Source organism: Nelumbo lutea, chromosome 2, assembly GCF_056320005.1.
Source record: "Nelumbo lutea isolate HS-2025 chromosome 2, American lotus-T2T, whole genome shotgun sequence".
NCBI classification, from domain to species: domain Eukaryota; kingdom Viridiplantae; phylum Streptophyta; class Magnoliopsida; order Proteales; family Nelumbonaceae; genus Nelumbo; species Nelumbo lutea.
In genome coordinates, this window is record NC_142685.1 from 43,844,236 (window position 1) to 43,864,782 (window position 20,547).

The window sequence follows — 20,547 nt, forward strand, 5'->3', positions numbered from 1 at the left end:
TCAACATAAATAGTGTCAGATCTGATTCAATATACCTTGATTTGAATCTGATCTGATCCCTTTCCATCACTATACACAAATTCCAAGACACCTCTTTCTTTTTGTTGCTAAAAATAATTAAAGCAAGATTGAAAAGTTAGAAATAGAGGCTCGGAGCTTGAAACCCATTTATCAAACTCATGCCCATTGAAAACCTCCAGACTAAAGGAACGAACCCACCAAAACCCAAATGAGGACCCAAATCAGAAATCATATCCATCGGAACCAATCGCAGTAACACCAAATTGAATTGCAAACATGGATAAAGAATCTCACCCGTAGCCATGGTCGGCGTAATACGGAAGATTGGAGAGAAGGGTCTTGTCGATATCTAAAAACCAGACATCCTTCCCATCCCCAATCAACCGGACACTCCTCGCATCAGCAATTGACTCCTTCGTGACCCTTTCAAGATCAACAAAGTAACCCCCGCCCTTAACGTAGTCCTTCACATAACCTGGACATTCTAAGGCTGCGTTTGAAAACATGCAAATGGAGTGTAAATCTCAGTTTAAGATAAATTTGCATTCTAGTTCATTTTTACTTGTATTTGACAACATTATATTTCTGCATTGATAAATGATAGATCACATTTACATTGATAGTAAGATATAAAAATACAATAATGAAAAAGTAAATTTGCATTCAAGTGGGTTTTTGATAAAAAAGCATATGCTTTATTGAAATTCATATTTGCCATCATTAGAACTAAAAGTCTGTTTGGTAAGATGATAAATTTATCGGAGCAAGACTAACCTAACTTAACAGTTTATATGAACAATTTTATATTATACATATTTACATTCACACTTATTTGCATTGTTTCCAAATACACTCTAAGAGTATTGTCTTTTATAGATTTAAGTTATTAGTTTCAGCAACAAACCTCCAGCTCTTACATTGTAACAGCTAAAAGTCTGATTGAATTTCTCTTTAGCAGAGACAATTGAACAGAGATCTAAGAGGAAAGTTGCTTATTCTGGCCCTATGGTTTTTGCAATCTGCTGTGAGATGTGGCTCGGAACTTATTTTTTGCCTTGACATCAGGTTTGGCAACTTTAATGAGTGAAGAAACAGTAATGCTACTTATTCAGAAAAAAAAGATAGAAAAAATAACAATGCTAATATTAACTCGATTAAGTGCCTTCCACTCCCTGGATGACATTCAAATATTTCATCTAATCTTCTAATAAATTTGCATGTGTGAATGCTGGGAAGGGAGGCTCGAACCCGCCTCCATCACTCTCATTTTGACTGCTCTAGCTGTAACTTTCAAATCGAAGGGAGATCGGAGGGTTATTCTCCGCAAAATTTAATTGAAGGGTGAAATTGATATTTTATCATTTTCATCAAAATTTATCACTAATGACATTTGTTAAAAATAGGGGTGATTTAAGATAATAATTAAATAATAAAGATAAAATTAATCAATTAACTAAACAGTAGGAATAATTTAATAAATCTGTTCAATTTCAAATTCTTATTTTTTTTTCTGTATTTATTGAAACAAATTGCTTATATGATGCATTTTAAACTGAAGAGAAAAATTACTTTATAAAATATTACTTATACGCAACGGAAATATTTTTCAAATAAACTTTTAAATAATAAACATTGTCAATAAACAACCACGAAAGTCGAAACCAAATACATACATTGTCTTAATGATGAAACATTGTAACTGTTCTAAAAACTTAATCCCATGGGCATCATTGAACTGGCCCCTCTTCGTCCTGGCTCGTATTTTTGCCCACATATCTTCTCTTTCTCTCTCTTTCTAAACAAACATTATTAGCTTCAGCTGTCTCCTTGGCCAACTCACAACCTCACACCCTCATCGTCCTCCCAAAGGGGTTCTTATTTGCCGGTCAACTTTAACCCTCTCCATTTGATAAAATACTAGAATGCCCCCTTTTGCTATACAGCTGGCCACGTTGTGATCCACTAAATACATGAGAGAGAAGACAGACAAACTCGAGACTCCACCCCTCACGTGACCTTTGTTCACTCGACTCATCACCCCACCCCAGCCCCAAGTGCCCTGCAGCGTAGATAAGAGAGAACCATATCTGCGATCTGCCTCCCGCCTTTTTATTTTATCAGTCTCTCTCATTCGGTTTCCTGTCAAGCACTGTTTTCAAAACCGGATTGGACCGGAAAAATTGAGAAGTCATCTGATCGATTTCGTTTTCTTCTAAAATCGTTTTTCTCTCAAAATCGTTGATTTTGATTAATAAACTGTTGAACCGACTGATTAATCATTCGAACCGTTTGAACAGTTTTGACCATTTTCTAATTTTTTAAATTTTTTATTAGAATGAATCGATAGTTCAAATCGAAAGGTTGGACCGTTCGAACCGATAACGACCCCTGACCGGTTCGGTCATTCGGTTCGTTTTTAAAAACCATGCTGTCAAGCATCAGGACCAAGCGGCCAGTCAACGCTCTAAAGTTGACTAATCTCCCCTTCACGAAAACAAAATACCCACCGATACTATAATATCATACAACACCTCCAATCTATAATATGACATCAGCCGTTGGATCTTACTTACAAGGAGGATGGCCAATAGTCAATGGTCAACAGTAGTTCTTGGTCCAATCGAGCCTGAGATTTTGATCTTCTTCGAACAAATAGGAAAAAAAAAATCTTAGATGGAATGGGAATATTGGATGGCCCGCGCCCATTGAACCGTCGCCAATACCACTAAACACTGGGGCCATGCGATGCCCCAGATGGAAGGTTGGGCATCGAGAGCCCGTTTTGGTCGGTTGGATTACGTAGGCCCCTTCCAATATTTTATGAGGTTCCACTGTCGTTTTGACCACTCCGTCCAAACAGAAGAAGAGATTGAGAGAATCTCGAGTTCCCAAATTTCGTAAGTTGTTACTGTTCCTATGACGATCACATATTCCGTGTTATCTCTACCGTTGAACTCTACTTGTGATTAGTCCTCTCCGGATCTTAAGCTAATCCAACGATTTTAATCTCACTAGATGAGGACAAGTCCATCGCCCGAGCGAAATTTTTATTCACCCAAAGATCGGCCTTATCGTTTTCTGGGACTACGTTATTTGGCCTTTTGGAAGTGAGACTGGCTCTGGCTGCACGTCTGGTACGATAAATCCGTTATCGTTGCACCGCATTAACAGTACGGGTTTAGCTATCGTTCGAAACCGAGATCGGCTTCTATCAGGGCAACGTTGTGCACACACCGTTCTAACAGCCATTTTTACCCTTGCATTGTAAATATCTGATCGTAAAATAAAGTATAAGGCAGCAAAGGGAAATGGGTATTGCCCTGACTAAAGCCGAATTCTTCAAAACCACCCTTATTATTAATCTTATAAGTTTCTCAATAAATACAAGTTAAATTACAAATTGCTACCCTGTATTTCAGGTAGCGACAATTATCCCCTGAATTTTCAATTGTAACGAAAATCCCCCCAAAACTTTCAGATTTCGACCAAGAACATCTTTTATTAGCATTTCATTTAACTTTGAAAAAGATTTCTTTAAGTAGCTCATTTTTCCTTTGTTTTTTTTTTCAAAACAGAGCATTAGATTTCAGTTTAACATTTATTTTTTCGATTTCCATTTATTATTGATTTAGTCGATATTTACATATTTTATTTGTTGTAATTTCAGGTTTTTATAGAAGCTTTTTGCCTTTTTTTTTCTCCCTTATCGGATGAGCTGGAGATAAAATCATACACATCCGGCTGAACTTCCTATCATAGTTGAACACATCAGTGATCACTGTGGGCCCCATCTAGGATCCAGTTATACTGAGCACTGGTGTGTTCAACCGTGATAGGTAGTTCAACCGGGTGTATATGTTTTTGTCTCCAGCTAATCCGCTCTCTTTTTTAATATTCAAGGGGTTCAACTTGGGCGGACTCAACTTGAGTCCTAATGGATCCATTCCATATTTGATCCTTAGGCTGGGCTTGGTTTTTTGGTACTAGGACTAGGCTTAGGTTGAGAAGATTAGGTTCAATCTCGAGTTCAATCTAGGCTTGGGCTTTAGGCACAAACCTTAGAGTTCAGTCTAGACTTGGGTTAATCGTAAACATGGCCCAACCCACCCGATTTGCATCCTTAATTTTTATTTTATAAAAATTTATTGGTATTTTGATAAGCTAAGGGTTTGTTTGGTTTGCAGTTGGAACTAAAATCCTTTTGATTTATACATGAATGAAAATGAAAATTAGAATCACTAAGAATGGGATTTCATTCCCAAGAAAGGGGCAAGGAATGACCATTCCTTCCGGGGGAATGCCATTCCATTAGGAATGGAAATGAGATTCCAATTTTTCTCAACCAAGCAGTTGGAATTGGAATATCCCATTCCCATTCCAATTCCAAACCCTTATTCCTGCAAATCAAATGGGGCCTAATTTCTTATATTGCTTAATTAATTTAGGGTCCATTTTGTTAGCAGTTGGAATCAGAATCAGAATTGAAATCAGTTTGGCTCAGAAAATAATGAGAATAGAAATTAGAAAACAACAAGAATGGAATTTCATTCCCCCCCAAAAGACAAGGAATTTCCTTACATAAAAAAATGCTAAAATGAGAATGAAATTCCAATTCCACCCAACCAACCAAACAAGTGGAATCAAAATAGCATGTTTCGATTCCAGTTGCATACCCCTATTCCCACAAACTAAAACGGGGTCTTGAATGAAAGGGTCTTTATCAGAATTTGAAAGTTTAAGAGCTAGGAGGTAATTGTCAGTATCACAAAGTAGAGAATAGTAATCTGTAATTTACTTTAAAAAATTAATTTTACCTGAATAATCACAAAGTGACTCTTGGACTTCATAATCATCGTAACCCGTTAGTAAATAAATAAATAGATAACTTTTTAAGCGGGATGTAATAATTCTTAAGAGGTTATTAATTAATTTAATATTGTTGAAACATGCGTCCTAAATGGCAGTGCACGCCGAGTTATATGTATGAGTCCCAGAGACTCCAGACACAAACCTGTTCGTCAATTAAATATATCAGTGAATCTCAACCGTCAACTTGGTCCATCTTGTGTTGATCTCGCTTCTGTTTACAGAGGCGAAGAAAAGGAGTTAAAAAGGACTCAAGACCACGTTGATGGACGTGGGGAGTCTATCTGTCTGCCTGTCTGTCTCTATGTTTTTTTCCTCCTCTTTTTTATTTCCATTCCGAGCTGTAAGACCTTTCGCTGCCAGACCCAGACCCCCTCTCTCCTCCCTCCTTATATTCCTTGGTTGTCCAAGCCCAATGGATCCCGCTTACGTTTTCTCTGCTTCTCTGTAATCTGCACTTGAGGCTTGCTTTCAGTTCCAGATGTTTAATTAAAGCTAAAGCTGCTTCTTTCCCAGAACGAAATGGAGCTGAGTTGAAAACTTAGTACTTCAGTTCTAGTTCAGTTGGTAACCGTGATCGAAGCTCAGGTAATATCGGATACGTATCGGCAGGCATGACGATGAGTAACAATATCGGTCAGTTCGGCGACACGACGCTTACTAAAGTGTTTGTCGGGGGGCTAGCATGGGAGACGCAGAAGGAAGCCATGAGAGAGCACTTTGAGAAGTACGGCGAGATCTTGGAGGCTGTCATCATTTCCGATAAGGTCACCGGGAGATCCAAGGGCTACGGATTCGTAAGTGAATCGGATCTTTCGATTTGGCGTCTGATACCGCACGCCGATGCTGCCGGAGCTAATCTACGCTGGGGATGTTTTTTTTTTTTGTATGTAGGTGACGTTCAAGGATGCTGAAGCGGCGAAGAAGGCTTGTGAGGACGCGACGCCGGTGATCAATGGCCGCCGAGCTAACTGTAACCTGGCTTCCCTCGGGGCGCGTCGCCCGAGGTCATCGCCGTCGTCGTCATCACCTCAACTAGGTACTTTGGATTTGGTGGTCCTTTGCTCTCTCTCTCTCTCTCATTCTCTCTCTCTCTAGTCTGTATTGTTATCGTTTCTGTTACGGAAGTGCCAACCGAACACACAGTGGCAATTTTCGTAAAATTTGGCTTTTTTAATCAAGGTTTTGATTATGAAGGATCTAACGTCGGGCCGAGATCCACGTCATCTGCACCACCGAATCCGGTCCGATGGTACTACCCGACGCCGACGGCAACCCCAGCTTCGCCTTACCATCATCATCATCATGCGGTTCCATTCTACGGGTATGGATTTTCTCTTTCACGGTCCGATCAAGCCTCTGATGTCTGATTTACAATTAGAAAGATAAGCTCGCTTACATTGCATAAAACCCCCTCAGGTACTCTCCGGCCTACATCGCCACTGATTACGGCTACAACCCTGTAAGTAGTTTATTCCTTCATGAAACATAAGTAGTGAATAAAACCCCAACCCGTTCCAACAGCCATTATAGCCTTGCATTGGAAATATCTCCCATGAGGAGATGTTCCCGATGGAAGGCTGTAAAAGCCGATCTTTTATCATTTCCCCAATCAACAACAACGCAACATCTATCCCTTCATCTTCATCAGTAATCCTGTTTTTCCGGCAGCTTGGCGGGATCCAGATCGTCTTTTAGGCGACGATCCAGGGGCCAACGCATCTCAGCCGGATGATGAATATCCGTTGGAGTGGGGGTCTTTGATTGATTGTGAGCGTTTGGGTGATGTACAGAAGTTAGGATACAACGGTGGGTCCTACGTGAATGGGCACTACACGCAGGTGTACCCGGGGCAAGGTATGGTGAACGCCAACAGTATGATGCCAATGTATACATTCTATCATTTCCATCAACCGCAGACGATGGGAGTCCCTGCTCACATGTTCCCACCAACAACAGCGGGACCCATGACCAACGTCCCAACTATCATCTCGAAGCCGACTGTAATGGCTCCTAACTCAGGTAAATCATCTTTCTTTCTTTTTTCATATAAAATAGAAGAGAGAGAAAGGAATCTGGATGGAGATCATCCATCTCAAGCTCACTGTGACAGTGGGCCCCCATGTAAGTAGCTGTAGAAAGTCTAGCAGATGGATTGACCTGATCCAATAAATGGACCACATAGCACGATTCAATGTTTCCAGAAACGGGATGGAGATCATCCACTCGGACTATCTGGCTGTCCATTTATGCATCAGAGGGTTGTTACTTCTATCACTTGTTGAGGAATTTTGATGTTAAGTTTTGTTTGGCTCCGTGAGTATTTTCAATCTCATTAACTGATACCTACAAACAGTTTGTTTGGCTGTGGAATAGGTGGTCGGACGCAGGCGGAATGTTTGGAGGAGGAGGAGGACAAGAGTTCTTAAGAGTTAAGGCCGCTGTTCAAGAATCAAGACCAACTATATTATTATCTGATCTGTGATTCTTCTATTTATTTTTTTTCCTCTTCCTTATTATTTTAGTTCTTAATTAGGCTTCCGTAAGATTCATTCATTCTCTCTAACATGCATCTCATCTTGAAATGCTACCTTTCCTTTCCCCACAAGAAAAAAAATGTAACAGAAGTCATGACTGTTTACCCATGTATTTTTCGGTAAGCTTTTTAATGGCTTCATTCAGTCTGCTGCATAGGAACTTCGATTTTTTTTTGCTAAATATGCATAAACACTAGTTGGAAACTTGGAATAAGAAAATGTCTCTCTCTCTAACAGAAATTTGGAAATTTGTGAAACTCGCAAGTCCTAACTTTCCCTCAGCTGTCTTTTTTTTTTTTTTTTTTAATTTTTGCCAAAGGGTCTCTCTTAATTTCAGTCAAACCAAATATAGTCCAAGATAAGAATAAATTTTAAAAAATTAGATTTTTCAGATGGTGTTATAGAAATAGATTTGACGTGTGGCCCAGTGTTATTACAGACAGAATTGTAGCCGATAGGACAGCTTAAATGTACATGTGCGATGGTTCTCAGGGTTCAAGAAAACGCCCGATAAACCTCATCGAATGATTGGGGAATGTTCCAACTCTAATAGATCTCCAGCATTGATATAGGAATATCAGATGACTATCATTTTCATGGTCTCGTTGATTTTGGTATGCATAGCTAAGAATCTCTTAAGTCTTATGTAGGCAGGGGACTGTCTGAGAGTGGCCAATCCAAAGTTTGTTTTAAAAGAAGCCATATCCACTCCAGTAGTCCACCCACGACCCGTCCCAATATAGCAGCTGGGAGTCTGGGACCAGCATTCGGTACTGGCCATTCTTTTATTAATCTTCTGAGCACCATGGCTGCTTTGAAAAAAAAAAAAAAGATCACAAAAGATGTCTGCTTTGGAAATCCCTCACAAATCACAATTATGGAACTTCAATTTAAAGCCCCTGCAAAATGACCTGAACTAATGTAGGTAACAAGCTGGAAACTTGATGTCAAATGTGGTATTCATAAGGCACGAGCCTTTTTTTTTGTTTTTTGGAAAGATGTGGGTGCTTTGGTCATATGGATTGCAGTGGACTCTACAAGTATACATGAAGCATGAGCTTATCTTTACTTGTTTGGAAAAAGTGTTGCTATGTAGTCTTGTGATGTTGAGTAACAAACGATCATTGATGAATAGTTCTTTGAAATGCTTTGAACTCGTACCAACCACGAGGTGATTTTTTACTGCTGAAGCAGAGAGATGAACAAGGCACCAACCAGTTTGTCCAATTTTTGGCCAAAACACAGTCCACTACAAACTCATGTTCTACAAGTGGGCTCAAGCATCATGTCATTGATTCGTGATGAAGGTTTCTGTCTTCCTAACCAATTCTGTAATCGACTGTGTAAATCTGAATCTTATGGCATGAGTCATACCATGGTATTTGCAGACAAAAGAAAGCAATAGAAAGGAGTGGAAGAGACATGGTCTCAACTCCCGACATTTTTTTGGGTACAAAGTGGCTACCTTAACCCACATTCTGATGCTACATCTTACAATGACTGTAGGAAATGGCCCTGGTGAACATTGGCTTACACATGAACCAACCATACATATATCAGCTAATGTTGCACTCTCTGGAATTTAAGCCTTCTTCGGAAGAGGCATAACCATCTGACAATCCAAAAGTATATGTGTCTCCTTCATCTTCTTCATCGCTCTCAAGATCGAGTCTGGTGTATCTCCTTTCAATGTAAGCTAATGTCTGCCTTCTCTGCATCCTCAGTACATGCATGATGACATCAGGAGTAAGTGTAATTCGTGCACGATCTTCTCTACCCTGCTTATTAGCCTGCATTATCTGTCAGAAGATAACTAAGAATAAGGCATAAATAAAAGCAGCAGACATTTTGAGTTAACTTTCCAGTTTGAACTTAAGAAAGTACCTCTTCTGCATTGTCAGGTAATAGAATGGGACAATTAGCCAAAGGAGCCCAGAGCTTCACATTTTTTTCTAGTCCGCTTGTGGCAAAAATAGGACTGTGAGGATGGGGCTCAAGTTGGTTTACCACATGCCTATCACCTACCATTAACCGCAAGAGTTCACCTCCCTTCTTCCTCCAGACAAAAACATGACCACAATCTGACCCACTCATAACATACTCATCGCTGGGTCCAAAGAAGTTGACTCCTTTAACAGTTTGTGAATTTCTATGCCCTGTATACACTTGTGGCTGCTCCAATTTTTGGATATCCTGAGCTGGAATAGACCGTGGATTAGGGCCTATGCCCATGTTCTTTTGAAATAGGTAGACAAGCTCATCATTGTAAGAGATGAGCAGCTCGCTCTTCTTTGAGTATGCCAATCCAGTGATATGAACATTTGAACCGATCAAGTGATGAGGACAGAAGGTATTCACAGGTGTATCTGAATTACTTGATGCATCCCACTGATATTTTCTGATGTCATAAACACGTGCATATTCATCAGATCCACCAACAGCAAAGTAATTTGGGTTTCGTGGGTCAATAACAATGGAATTTAATCTTATGCTGGTGATAGGTAGCTTGTTTTCGGTGAAGGAAGAGCAACATAAAAGTTTGGTAGCAGAGTGGCTTCTTAGATCAAACTGCAAGAGCAAATTCAGGGTTCTAAAAAAATTTATTTTCAAAACAAATGGAAATAACTGAAACTTAATAATATGAACTTGACCTACATGCTGGATAAAGCCATCCTCACCACAGCTGTAAAATATGTGGGGACTTCCTGGTTCGACGGCAAGCTTGTATACACGACCTTGGTGGTTCCCCAACTCTTTTGTATCAACCCGTCCATCCTCCAAGATATGGCCAAACCTGATCTGGAATAAGAGAATTCACAATACAAACCTTTATTTATTTTTTCCTAATCTTTTTTTGTCAAGAAAAAGGGGAAAAGAGGCAAGCAAGTTGGTTAGTGGGTTTATAGCAGCTGAGAATGGGTTTGGAGATCATTGTTAAAAGGGAGAACAACTTGGTATATTATACAACACAAGTTACACATGGAAAATGTAGACCTATGACCATTTCTTTAAAACTATATATAATCGAAACACACTTGAGTATTTAACTTGATATAGTTCCACTTGATTATATTCATTTTAGTTATAGACCAAGGCTGCAATTTGCTCTCTGGAAGACAAGGCATTTCTTTTATATTTTGTATTTTTTTGATCAGTAAGCATTATTTTATTTAAATTCCAGATTGTAAACAGTTTATACAACTTGGTGATGGGACTGTTGGTCCCTTCAATCACTCTATTCTATCCCTCATTAGTCATTACAGTGCAGCCCAAAATAATTGCTGCCTCAATGCCCCCTGTTTTTCTAAACAATCAGCTAGCCCATTTGCACTCCTTCGGACCCATTTAAGTTCAGCCTCAACCTCCTTTGCAATCTTCTCCACTTCCCTAATCACATGCTTAAACGTCCATGGGGTATTGCTGCTGTTTGCTGCCCAGGAAATTACTACTTTTGAGTCCCCTTCCACCTCAACATGTCTGTATCCTAGCTGTTTGTAGTATGTCAAAAGTTCAGCCTTCAGTGAGTTTCCAGTGCTAATCGTCCCAGAATTTCTTTTATATTTTGTTTTTGATCAGCAAAAAAAAAAAAGAAAATTATTTCGTTACTTTTGTTAGGAGATGGATGAAATCAATACATTCATATGAAAAGATTGCCAACCCAACGAAACAATTTTACAATGAAGCCCAAAACAGTTGCTGTCTTAAGACTCCCTGCTTAGGAAGGGAATTGGCCAATCCCATTTGCAGTCCTTCTCACCCACTTGAATTCAACATTTAGTTCCGAAGATAAGGCATCTCTCCTAAAAAGGGGAGAGAAGTACAACAATGAGAGGAGGAAATTTAAGTGGCTGGTGTGGGAGATGGAAGTTAAGATGTGTTGGGTTAAAAGATTGGCTAATTCCCTAGCTGATGGTTTAGCTAAACAAGGGGCAGAAAGGGATTCACTGTTTTGGGCTAAGCTATAACTTTAGTGTTTTTTCCTTTTCTTTTTCCTTTTCTTAAGGTCCTTTGTTGCTCTTGGAAGATGAGTGTGTTTGTCTTCCTCTTGTAAATCTTCTATTGATGATTTAATGAAAGTGTTATTGATAAAAAAAAAGGGAGAGAAGTATGGTTACGATCATTTGGTAAAATAAAGTTCTTATCCATATAGGTGTGCCAAAGTTATTTTTAGCAAGTAAGCTTTAAGGAGATGAAAACTCATTTTCTTGATAAATCCTTTCATGGACTGGAGTTTTACGTAGATCCTAACCTTACTGAAGTTCAGAAAATGCCCACAACACCATCTAGCCACAATACAAAACATCCTTTTTATGGCCATTAGCCCCTTATAAGTTATTATAAAAATTTAAACACATGGCTTACCTTTTTACAATTTTGGAGTAACCAGATTAGCCCCTTATATTTTCAAGGAATCAATTTCACCCACCACTACTGCAGTATCACCCATCCATTCCAATTTTATCCATAAGGCTCAGTTTGGAAGGAGTACAAATACAAATATGTACAGTACAAATATATACAAAATATAAGGTTTTACGCTCTACATATTTGTATTTGTACTCCTTCCAAATGGAGTCTAAGGCGCAAACCCTCCTTATCATATGGACACAAGTTATGGATATGCTATGTTAAACTCAACCTAAGTATCAAAATTAGGTGCTTCCAACATTGAGCATACATATACAAATAATCTAATAATGTAGGAAGATAAATGAAAATTTTGAAATGAACATAAGTTTTAAAAGTGCCAGCAGAATCAGCTAGTAAAGTCATTGCCTCAGTGGACGTAGTTACAAGGTCAACTCATTAAAACAACCATAATAGCAACTAACCACCTCTATGGGATTTCATTGGATTAAGAGAAGTTATTTCAGCAGAAAAAAAGCTGAAGCAACATAATATTTCTGAGGCTGCTACACCAAATTCCAAAATAATTAGCAGCAGGAATGTTAAAATATGTAAACTATTTATCATCAAAGTTCAACCAACACCACCCCAAGGTCAAATTGCAATGCAATTGATAGTCAGGTCAAGCACCAAGACATGATAAATACGAAAGTGAATAGTTCAAAATATCATATTTAAGGCTTTGAGTAAAGGAATGTATATAAGAATTCACCTGGCCATCACCGGCTGAAGTAATTATTGTCCGATCATCAGTGAATGGCATAATTCTGGTCTGGAATATATTGTCCGTATGGCCAGAGGGATATGAGAACTTTTTAGTTTTAGCTTCCCAGTTCCAAAATATAACTTTTGTGTCATCAGAACCTGACACAAGAAGGTCGCCAGTAGAGTTGAACTCTACTGCATTTACACAACCTTCATGGCCATCTAGCTTCCCATACAGATCAATCTTCTTTACAAGCACCTGTTGCAGGAAAGAAGATTACATAAGAACAATAAACCACATTTAATAACATTCGTATACTTCTTTAGCATATTGAACTTATGACCAGTCGGGAAGAAAGGGTGTTCACTTCCCTGAAGATTTGTCATTTTAAGTACGAAATATATTAATGGGTTGCTAAAAGGATTTAATTTTTACATGTTTAGTGATTAAGGCTACCCTAATGGATTTCTAAATTGAATCTTTAGTCTTCTAATATCGCAGTATGAAAAGCAAAAACCAAAATCTTCTCCGCCTGCTTCATCATTAACCCTAAACAGAAATGCACGAACGAAAAACAAAAAAGGAAGTTAAGATTTCCAGATTTCACAGTTATGCAGAAAAAGCAATTATCTACAATACTACAACAGATTAGGTAGTAGCGATTTTGAAAAGCAAAAGACATTAAGAAGAACCCACAATTCAGCCGAAATCCCAAACCTTAAACTTCACGTTCTCCAAACAAAAGAAAGAAATTACACAAAAAATGAATAAATGAAGAACAATGGAAGGGGGGAAAGACAGTAAGGATCCAGACCATTGAACCACCAGTTAGTCGGGAAAAGCTTCTGGGCTGAGATAGACCTATCTGTCTCCGCCAAAGCTCGGCAAACCAACCCTGAGAATCCCTCGAAAGAAAATCCATTCATGGGAGCTCCTTAAGCGTTCTGGAACTCAACAATCAACACATTGTCGAAGGGAACTAGAGAAAATCACAACTCTCTGTCATTGGATTTAACCGACATGAGATACCATCAGCAGGAGGGAACAGTTAGAGAAAAATCAAAAAATAAAATAAACCAATAAAATATTGTTTCGTTGCCTCCTCCAGATTCGTCAGCAGGAGGGATCAACACCGGGCGTTTGATCCTTCAATCCATCTAAGTGTTGAGAGACGATGAACATGATTTGAGTTGAGCCCCACGCCTTTTGCGAAGGATATGGGGCTATAAAGAAACTGGGTGGTCCAGTTATATGGAATCAAATGATATGATAATGGAGTTGTTTTGGAGTTTAGACTGCACCAGCTGACGTGCTTACATGCGGATGTTCGTGCCCAAATCGAGAAACGTAGAAATCAGATCACAGTTGCGTGATCACGTGCCCCATCGAACTAATCTTCTTACCTCTCCCGATGTTCATTGTTTCCATGCACACTCGCACAATGCGGATTTACATCTGCGCCTCACGTAGCGCGTCCCGTGGGCGCCCCACATGCACATTTATTGAGAATATCTCCTACCAGTGCACGGTTTAAATGTACTATGGGGCGCCCAATGTGATATCGCGCAATGCGTGATGGGATCTGTTTGGGCGCCTCACATGCACATCCACCATGCATTGTGAACATCTCCTATAAATAATGACTAATAAGTAAGAGAGATATTTCTGATGCATGGTAGGATGTGCCTGTGAAGCACCAGGTGTGAGGAGCAGATCTGGTCTTGCAATGCTCCCTGTTGGCTGCAAGTCTCAACTTGATCATCAACTCAACTCATATTGTAGTGAGTTATCACATGAAATCAAAGCATTGAGGAGGCACTTGCACGAGAAGGGGGGGGGGGTGTGGTTTTTTATGGCATCATATTGAAATATTCTTTAAGAACCAACCATGCTAGTGGGTGTTCTTTTTTCAGATTTTGAAAGGGGAAAAGTTGGTCAATATGATTTTAGTTCCCATTGACCAAGAATTCCATGTTCTTTTTTCAGGTTTATGTGGTGATAAGGGGAAGTTTATTTTCATGGATATCGCTTACTCGAGTCTTAAGTGATACCCATCTCCTAGGTGGGTAAATAAATTTTCCACTTAGGAGGAAAGTTGCCAACACTTGAATGAGATAAAAATGACCTTTTTAATAATGGATTTTTATGGCTAAAATGGTTCTTCCCTTATTTACATGAGAAATAAAAGAACATGGGTAAATACACTTAAGTTTCCCATAAAAAACTTATCTAGGTAAATGTATTTAACCAAGTAAATAACTTACTTTGGACTGCAATCCCCCTCAGAAATTTTTTTTACAGCCTTCTCTTAATCTACTATAACCCCCTACTATCAATCCACGCAGGATTTAGTCCACCCATAGAAAATCCTTACTCTACCTAAGCGTGGACTGAATCATAAAAACCCCTAAATTATTTTGTCAAAAGACTCAAAACAATCTTACGGTCGAAATTCAATGCACACTGTCTCTCTCGTGTATTTGGACAGGAGTTCTAAGCCGATAAGGGCAACTTTTGGCCCCGTAGTATCAATAAAAATAATATTTTCAATATAATAGCTATGTCAGGATAGCATGTTTGAAAAAAAAAGAAAATTACAGTTAAGGGCATTATGATACGAGATGTATGCATGTATAAAATACATAGGGTATTAAACGACTCTGCTTCCTTGGACGAATGATCTATTCACACCATCAATCTAAACTTGAGCACTGAAAGCGGAATTCTTCAAATGCACGCTGAAGTCACCGGAGATATTCGATCACTCCAGATCCTCGAAGAAAAAATTATTATTTATTAATAGTATCTCGTTTACTTTGGAATAAATATAAAGCAAAAACAATAATCGATAATAAATTAAATGACCGTAACGAAGAAAATTACGATTACAGAGAAAGAGAGGAGTGAGGGAGGAAAGAGTGATAACATATGTAGGTGTTAAGTTGGGGAACGGAACTCATGAAGTCATAGTATTTGAAGTAATTAGGGAGAAAATCTTAGGCAAAATTTGCAGGTTTCCAGACAACGAAGGTGGTGCAGTTGTCATTCCACGAGATTGCATCGTCCATGCTTGCATTCTCCACTAGCTGATACGTCTTTGTCAGAAATGGCATCTAAAGTTCATGCGATGAGCACAACTGAAAAGCAAAAGGGTAGTCAAGAACCCCCAACCCCAGCAATAGAATCCAGTGACCAACAACCCATAGTTCAAGCGATGAGCACAACTGAAAAGCAAAAGGGTAGTCAAGAACCCCCAACCCCAGCAATAGAATCCAGTGACCAACAACCCATAGTTCAAGCGATGAGCACAACTGAAAAGCAAAAGGGTAGTCAAGAACCCCCAACCCCAGCAATAGAATCCAGTGACCAACAACCCATAGTTCATGCGATGCTAGTGAGTCCGAGAGTAACCTAACACCACGTTGCAACGCCCCTCACTTTCCATTTACAACTTCAGAAGACGAGCTCGCATTAACTTTCTAGAAATTTTGGTAAATTCCATCTAGAATAAAGAAGAGGGAAGAGGAAGGAAGAGAGAGAGAAGAAGAAGAAGAAGAAGAAGAAAACTAAGGTATAGGGCAGGGCAGACGTGGTCTAGTGGAGGGATTCTAGCCGATAAGGAGAACAGGTTTGCCGCCGCTGTTCGTTCTTCCGGAGGAAGAAGGTAAGCAATACCCATATAAAATAAATACGAGATATCTTATACGGTGATACATGTGCCCTTAATTGATATTTTTTCAAAATTTTTTTTTCTGTTTTGGTTATTATGGCGGTGTTGTGTATGGTTTTCATTTATTTGATAAACAGTCCTATCATTTATACAATTATGTTCATCCCTATACATTTGTATTCATAAAAGTTGGTCTTGATTTATATGCACACTAATTATTGGATAAGATTCATTTTAAGGCTTTATTAACAGTTGAGCATTTATTTATTGCTCCGCTGATATGCCTAATGATGTCTAATTGTCAATTTATCAAGTACTTTTTTTTGTTGTGAAGACAAATAGAATATAAATATTTATTTAATAAATGAAAACTATGCCAAATACATACTACTTTTAGAATGCCATTTGTATTGATATCAGAGGCAAAAAGTTGCCATTATCTTTTAAAATCTCATTTAGATACCTCCCATGGTTTTTTTCTTAAACCTCATTTATTAAGTTAAATCCTAAATTATTTATCTAGTAAATGTGATTAATCAGAAGAGAAATGTAACTTCAAAAATACTTTACTAGTTAAATACATTTAATAGTATTATTTTTTTTTCATGTAAAATTATACAATGATCATTTTATTCATGAAAGAACCATTATGAAAGCGACAATATTGTTTTATCATATGTTAACAATTTTCATAGGACGGAAAAATGATTTACCCAAATCTCAAATGGGTATTAATGAATTTAGATAAATGAATCGTTCTTTTCCGTAAGAGTGTGAGACCCACCGACTTACCCACTTCATTTACTGGAAAACGAACACGAACATGCCCTTCAAGATTTCTGAAACTACTTCTCGGATGAAAAGATAATAGGCAACGCATGTAACTGAACAGAACAGCTCTTATTTGGTAATGGCTTAAAAACTGACCTGAAACCAAAATCGTTCTGGCCACTGGTTTCTGGGTTGATAGTTTGATTTGAACAGATGGCCTGTTTTAACTGAAAAAAATAGTTAAAATAAAAAAGTGGTAAAAAACCATCAAATGGGTCAGTGGATCGACCAGGCTAGTGGGTCATTGACCAAATCAACAGTTTTGGCCAAGAACCAAGTTGAAGGTGAAACGGAACCAATTGCCTGGACAATTTCCAGGCCAAATGGTCTGACCATTTCGAAAACACTGAGGTTGTATTTGGATGCGATGTAAATCAAGAACTGATATAAAATTATTATCGATGTAAAGTTATACTCCAATTCAGTTTTGTGTGCATTTGAATGGAGTGTAGTTTTACATCGGTAACTCACTAGCTCTAAAGTTTTATATCGATAATATGTAAAACTACATCAATTTTATCGATGTAAAACCTTACACTCTTCCATCCGTCACTATTTTCAAAAAAGCAACAATTAATTTTAGTGATTCCAAACGCAGCCTGAATTAAATCATTGCAATTACAGAGCTTCCTTGATCATCTGAAAGATAAAGAAACCTTCGCCGAATTTTATCCCTTCTTCTTGGGAGCCTTGGCCAATGGTATCCCATCCCATTTTAGCCTCGATCTAATTTCAGTGGCCGACGACATGGCTACAGAATAAAATTGATTTTTTTTTACAGACTAGAGACTAGAATCCATCCATCCCATCCATACTTTCCTTTAAGACAGGTAAATGAAAAGAATCAAGACTCAAGTTTTTCTTATAAATAAAAGCAAACTGAAACTGGACTAGTCATGTGGTTAGTGTTTAGTATTTTGTTTCTTTTAAAACACATATTTGACCAATGATCCCGCAAAATTGACATCTACTCAAATCACTAGAAAGATGAGTAAACATGACAAGATGGGTTTATAGAGTCGTTCAATCAATGCTTGGGCCTTGGATTATAGTTTCTGTTGGACTGTCTATAATTTGCTTTATAATTGGAATCGGAATTAGTATCAAAATTTGTTTGGAATGAGAGTTGGAAGGTCTAATTTTATAACTTGTTTAGTTCAGATAGAAATCGGAATGGAATCCTCGAATGGGGATTATCATTGATCTGCCCAACCAAACAGTAGGAATCTTAATGGCCTATTACGATTTCCATTCCAGACCCCATAAACCAAATGGGCCCTTAAAGTAATTAATATCATTGGAGAGGATTGGATCGTTGTTCCTGCGTAAGTTTCGACTAAACATTAAGTGTTTTCCAAATCAGTGTCTTTTTACCTACATTCTTTTCGTCCATTGAAAACCAGTAAGTTTTCCACTTGAGAGAAGGACAAGACATTAAGACCTTCCCCCAACTTTATGTGTAAGAAGAAAAGCGACTGCACAACTGTGATGTCACAAAGCTCATTATTAACTAGATGAAAGAAGAGAAAAGGATAAGAATATAACCACTTATGTAAAGGGTAATTTTCTGCAAAATCCACTCCCATTCCTGTGCGTACAGCAAAATGGGTTCAAAAACACAAATTTTCAACCACACGATAGTGGGGCCTGGCGTTCTCAATCGCAGCACACCTTATTTTCAACATTCTTAATGATCACTTTAATCAGCCTAAACGCTTTCGTCGTTATGAAAAAGACTAAAACAAAAAAAAAACAGTGACTATGAGTGTGATGTTTCTTGCCAAAAAAGTATAAATTATATGAAGGGCAATGCCCTATAAAATCCACCCCTGTTTCTGTCCGTATGACAAGATTCTATGATCTGCTACACTTGATAACAGAAGATATTTGGTATTAAGAATCCTGGACCCCTCTTTACAAGCAATGAAATTTAATTGCTTCGTTGAAGAAAATTTACAGGGCTCAATTGTTGATTGACCGGGTCATACAGACTTCTCTACAGGGATGTTTACATTTTCAGAGCGAAGCTGCAAATGGTACAGCTAGGAGAAGATATTGACATTTGCAGCCCAAACAGGATTTTTCATATCAGCTTAAGAAAATCCAGTCTGGGCTGCAATAATCATATCCTTATATCTTGTAGTCTTTGTACTTCCTCTTTCAAATGTTAAGATCAAAATTCAAAAACAGTGACCCCCAAGGGAAATTAGTAGATTAATCTTCATCATCAGGCAACGAAGCAAAAGACAAGGGTCTGAACTTGTATCCATCTCCGTGGTAGAACTTGTTCTGGAATTCCACCCAATGTAGACGTAAGGCATGGAGAAACGCACTGAGTGTCTCCATCATGAGCAAGATGAAGGCTGTCGCAAAGGCAAAAACTGCAAGCCCTACCAGTCGGATAAGAATGCTGTCAAACCTGCCATAGTCATTGCCATCATCAAATAGATATTCACAAGCCAATGCATGCCCAATGAAAAAATTATTAATATGGATGTGCGTGCACGGTGCACCAGAAAATGCATGCAAATAATTGGGACAAGGCTTACATAATGATGAATTTATGCTAATTTAATCCACCTTAGGAAACCAAAGGAAATGAACCTTTTTCAAAGTGACTAATCCAAGCTAAGCAGCTCAAAGCCAAAGCTAACATTTTCTCTAAAATTTAAACTGCGGACACTATAGAGACTTCTTTCCTCCATTTAAGGATGGGTCACCATTAAGGAAGGGACAACTCACGTAATTCACCAGTGGATAGATGTTAGATATAATGGCAATACAAGGGGGATATGGGTGTCAAATAGATTCCAATCCTTTGTCAGAGAAGTTTCCCCTTGTAGTCCCCTTATCATAGAGTCTGGATCTGCTGACCACAACACATTGCTGGCCACATTCATCCAGCCAACAACAGGAACATTGGCTATATATGGTAAAGAGATGTTTTCAATGTGGGGCTGGATGAATGTGGCCAGCAGATCTGAACTCCTTATCAAATAGCCACCCTTAAGAAGTACAAAACGCTCTCAACATATGACCAAATTCGGAAATACTTCATAATGGCCGATAAAGGTTAGGACTGTACCCAGTCTACCCCTACCAAGACCGCAGATAGCTGGAACCAGCATTGGGTAATAACGCTTCCTAAGACCAGTTTACTAACTCAATTGACCAAAAGGTACTAACCCCTCTGCCACAAACTTGTACCATGTTCATATATTTTCCAAAACTTATTCAAGTATTTCTAGACCATGATATAACACTTACTAAATAGGTAAAAAGTATATCTAGACCAGAGAAGCAATCTGTTTTAAGTTGAAAGTTGAAGGGGGCTAGGAGGCTAGGGGCAGACCAAAAAGGACATGGGTTGAAATAGTAAGAAATGATTTAAGCATTCATAGTTGGGATAATAAGGATTAGATGATGATGATGATGAACCAACCCAAGAAATTTGGAAAAAATCTTGGCACCAGACTTCTGCAGTCACTAGTCAAAGATTGTTCTTCAAA

The 20,547-nt window shown here is 38.4% G+C and overlaps 3 protein-coding genes across 7 annotated transcripts in view; 1 reads left to right on the forward strand and 2 right to left on the reverse strand.

The window, feature by feature from the left end:
* The first annotated feature begins 5,151 nt into the window (after window positions 1-5,151).
* On the forward strand, window positions 5,152-7,672 carry LOC148870243 (putative RNA-binding protein ARP1). 2 transcript variants are annotated; one of them, XM_088970603.1, is made up of 6 exons: window positions 5,152-5,684; window positions 5,782-5,926; window positions 6,085-6,211; window positions 6,307-6,349; window positions 6,681-6,909; window positions 7,244-7,672. In XM_088970603.1, the coding sequence occupies exons 1-6, from the start codon at window positions 5,502-5,504 to the stop codon at window positions 7,261-7,263; spliced, it is 747 nt and encodes a 248-aa protein (XP_088826729.1). In that variant the 5' UTR covers window positions 5,152-5,501; the 3' UTR covers window positions 7,264-7,672. The 2 variants fall into 2 exon arrangements, with proteins under 2 accessions (XP_088826729.1, XP_088826728.1); XM_088970602.1 differs by having other exon boundaries at window positions 5,155-5,684; window positions 7,264-7,672.
* A 970-nt stretch (window positions 7,673-8,642) lies between these two features.
* On the reverse strand, window positions 8,643-13,809 carry LOC148870244 (uncharacterized). Of its 4 annotated transcripts, none has more exons than XM_088970599.1 (6): window positions 13,637-13,777; window positions 13,352-13,536; window positions 12,544-12,795; window positions 10,080-10,223; window positions 9,309-9,992; window positions 8,643-9,223 (listed from the first exon to the last, which is right to left on the reverse strand). In XM_088970599.1, the coding sequence occupies exons 2-6, from the start codon at window positions 13,457-13,459 to the stop codon at window positions 8,981-8,983; spliced, it is 1,431 nt and encodes a 476-aa protein (XP_088826725.1). In that variant the 5' UTR covers window positions 13,460-13,536; window positions 13,637-13,777; the 3' UTR covers window positions 8,643-8,980. The 4 variants fall into 4 exon arrangements, with proteins under 4 accessions (XP_088826725.1, XP_088826727.1, XP_088826724.1 ...); XM_088970601.1 differs by having other exon boundaries at window positions 8,643-9,214; window positions 13,637-13,768; XM_088970598.1 differs by having other exon boundaries at window positions 13,352-13,809.
* A 5,002-nt stretch (window positions 13,810-18,811) lies between these two features.
* Window positions 18,812-20,547, reverse strand: part of LOC148870245 (V-type proton ATPase subunit a1-like) — a 151,744-nt gene continuing 150,008 nt past the window's right edge. Inside the window, exon 19 of the mRNA XM_088971238.1 lies at window positions 18,812-19,457. Within this exon, the coding sequence (XP_088827364.1) occupies window positions 19,253-19,457 (205 nt within the window). The 3' untranslated portion in view covers window positions 18,812-19,252. The remainder of the gene's footprint in view (window positions 19,458-20,547) is intronic.

Bases quoted from the DNA above. Each gene is read 5' to 3' on its own strand.
- LOC148870243 (XM_088970602.1), top strand. From the start codon at position 5,502: ATGACGATGAGTAACAATATCGGTCAGTTCGGCGACACGACGCTTACT. The intron at 5,685-5,781 runs GTAAGTGAATCG...TTTTGTATGTAG, and splicing joins GATCCAAGGGCTACGGATTC to GTGACGTTCAAGGATGCTGA. The intron at 6,350-6,680 runs GTAAGTAGTTTA...GGTGATGTACAG, and splicing joins CTGATTACGGCTACAACCCT to AAGTTAGGATACAACGGTGG.
- LOC148870244 (XM_088970598.1), bottom strand. From the start codon at position 13,459: ATGGATTTTCTTTCGAGGGATTCTCAGGGTTGGTTTGCCGAGCTTTGG. The intron at 10,224-12,543 runs GTGAATTCTTAT...CTCTTATTCCAG, and splicing joins CTTCAGCCGGTGATGGCCAG to ATCAGGTTTGGCCATATCTT. The intron at 9,224-9,308 runs GTACTTTCTTAA...ATCTTCTGACAG, and splicing joins TACCTGACAATGCAGAAGAG to ATAATGCAGGCTAATAAGCA.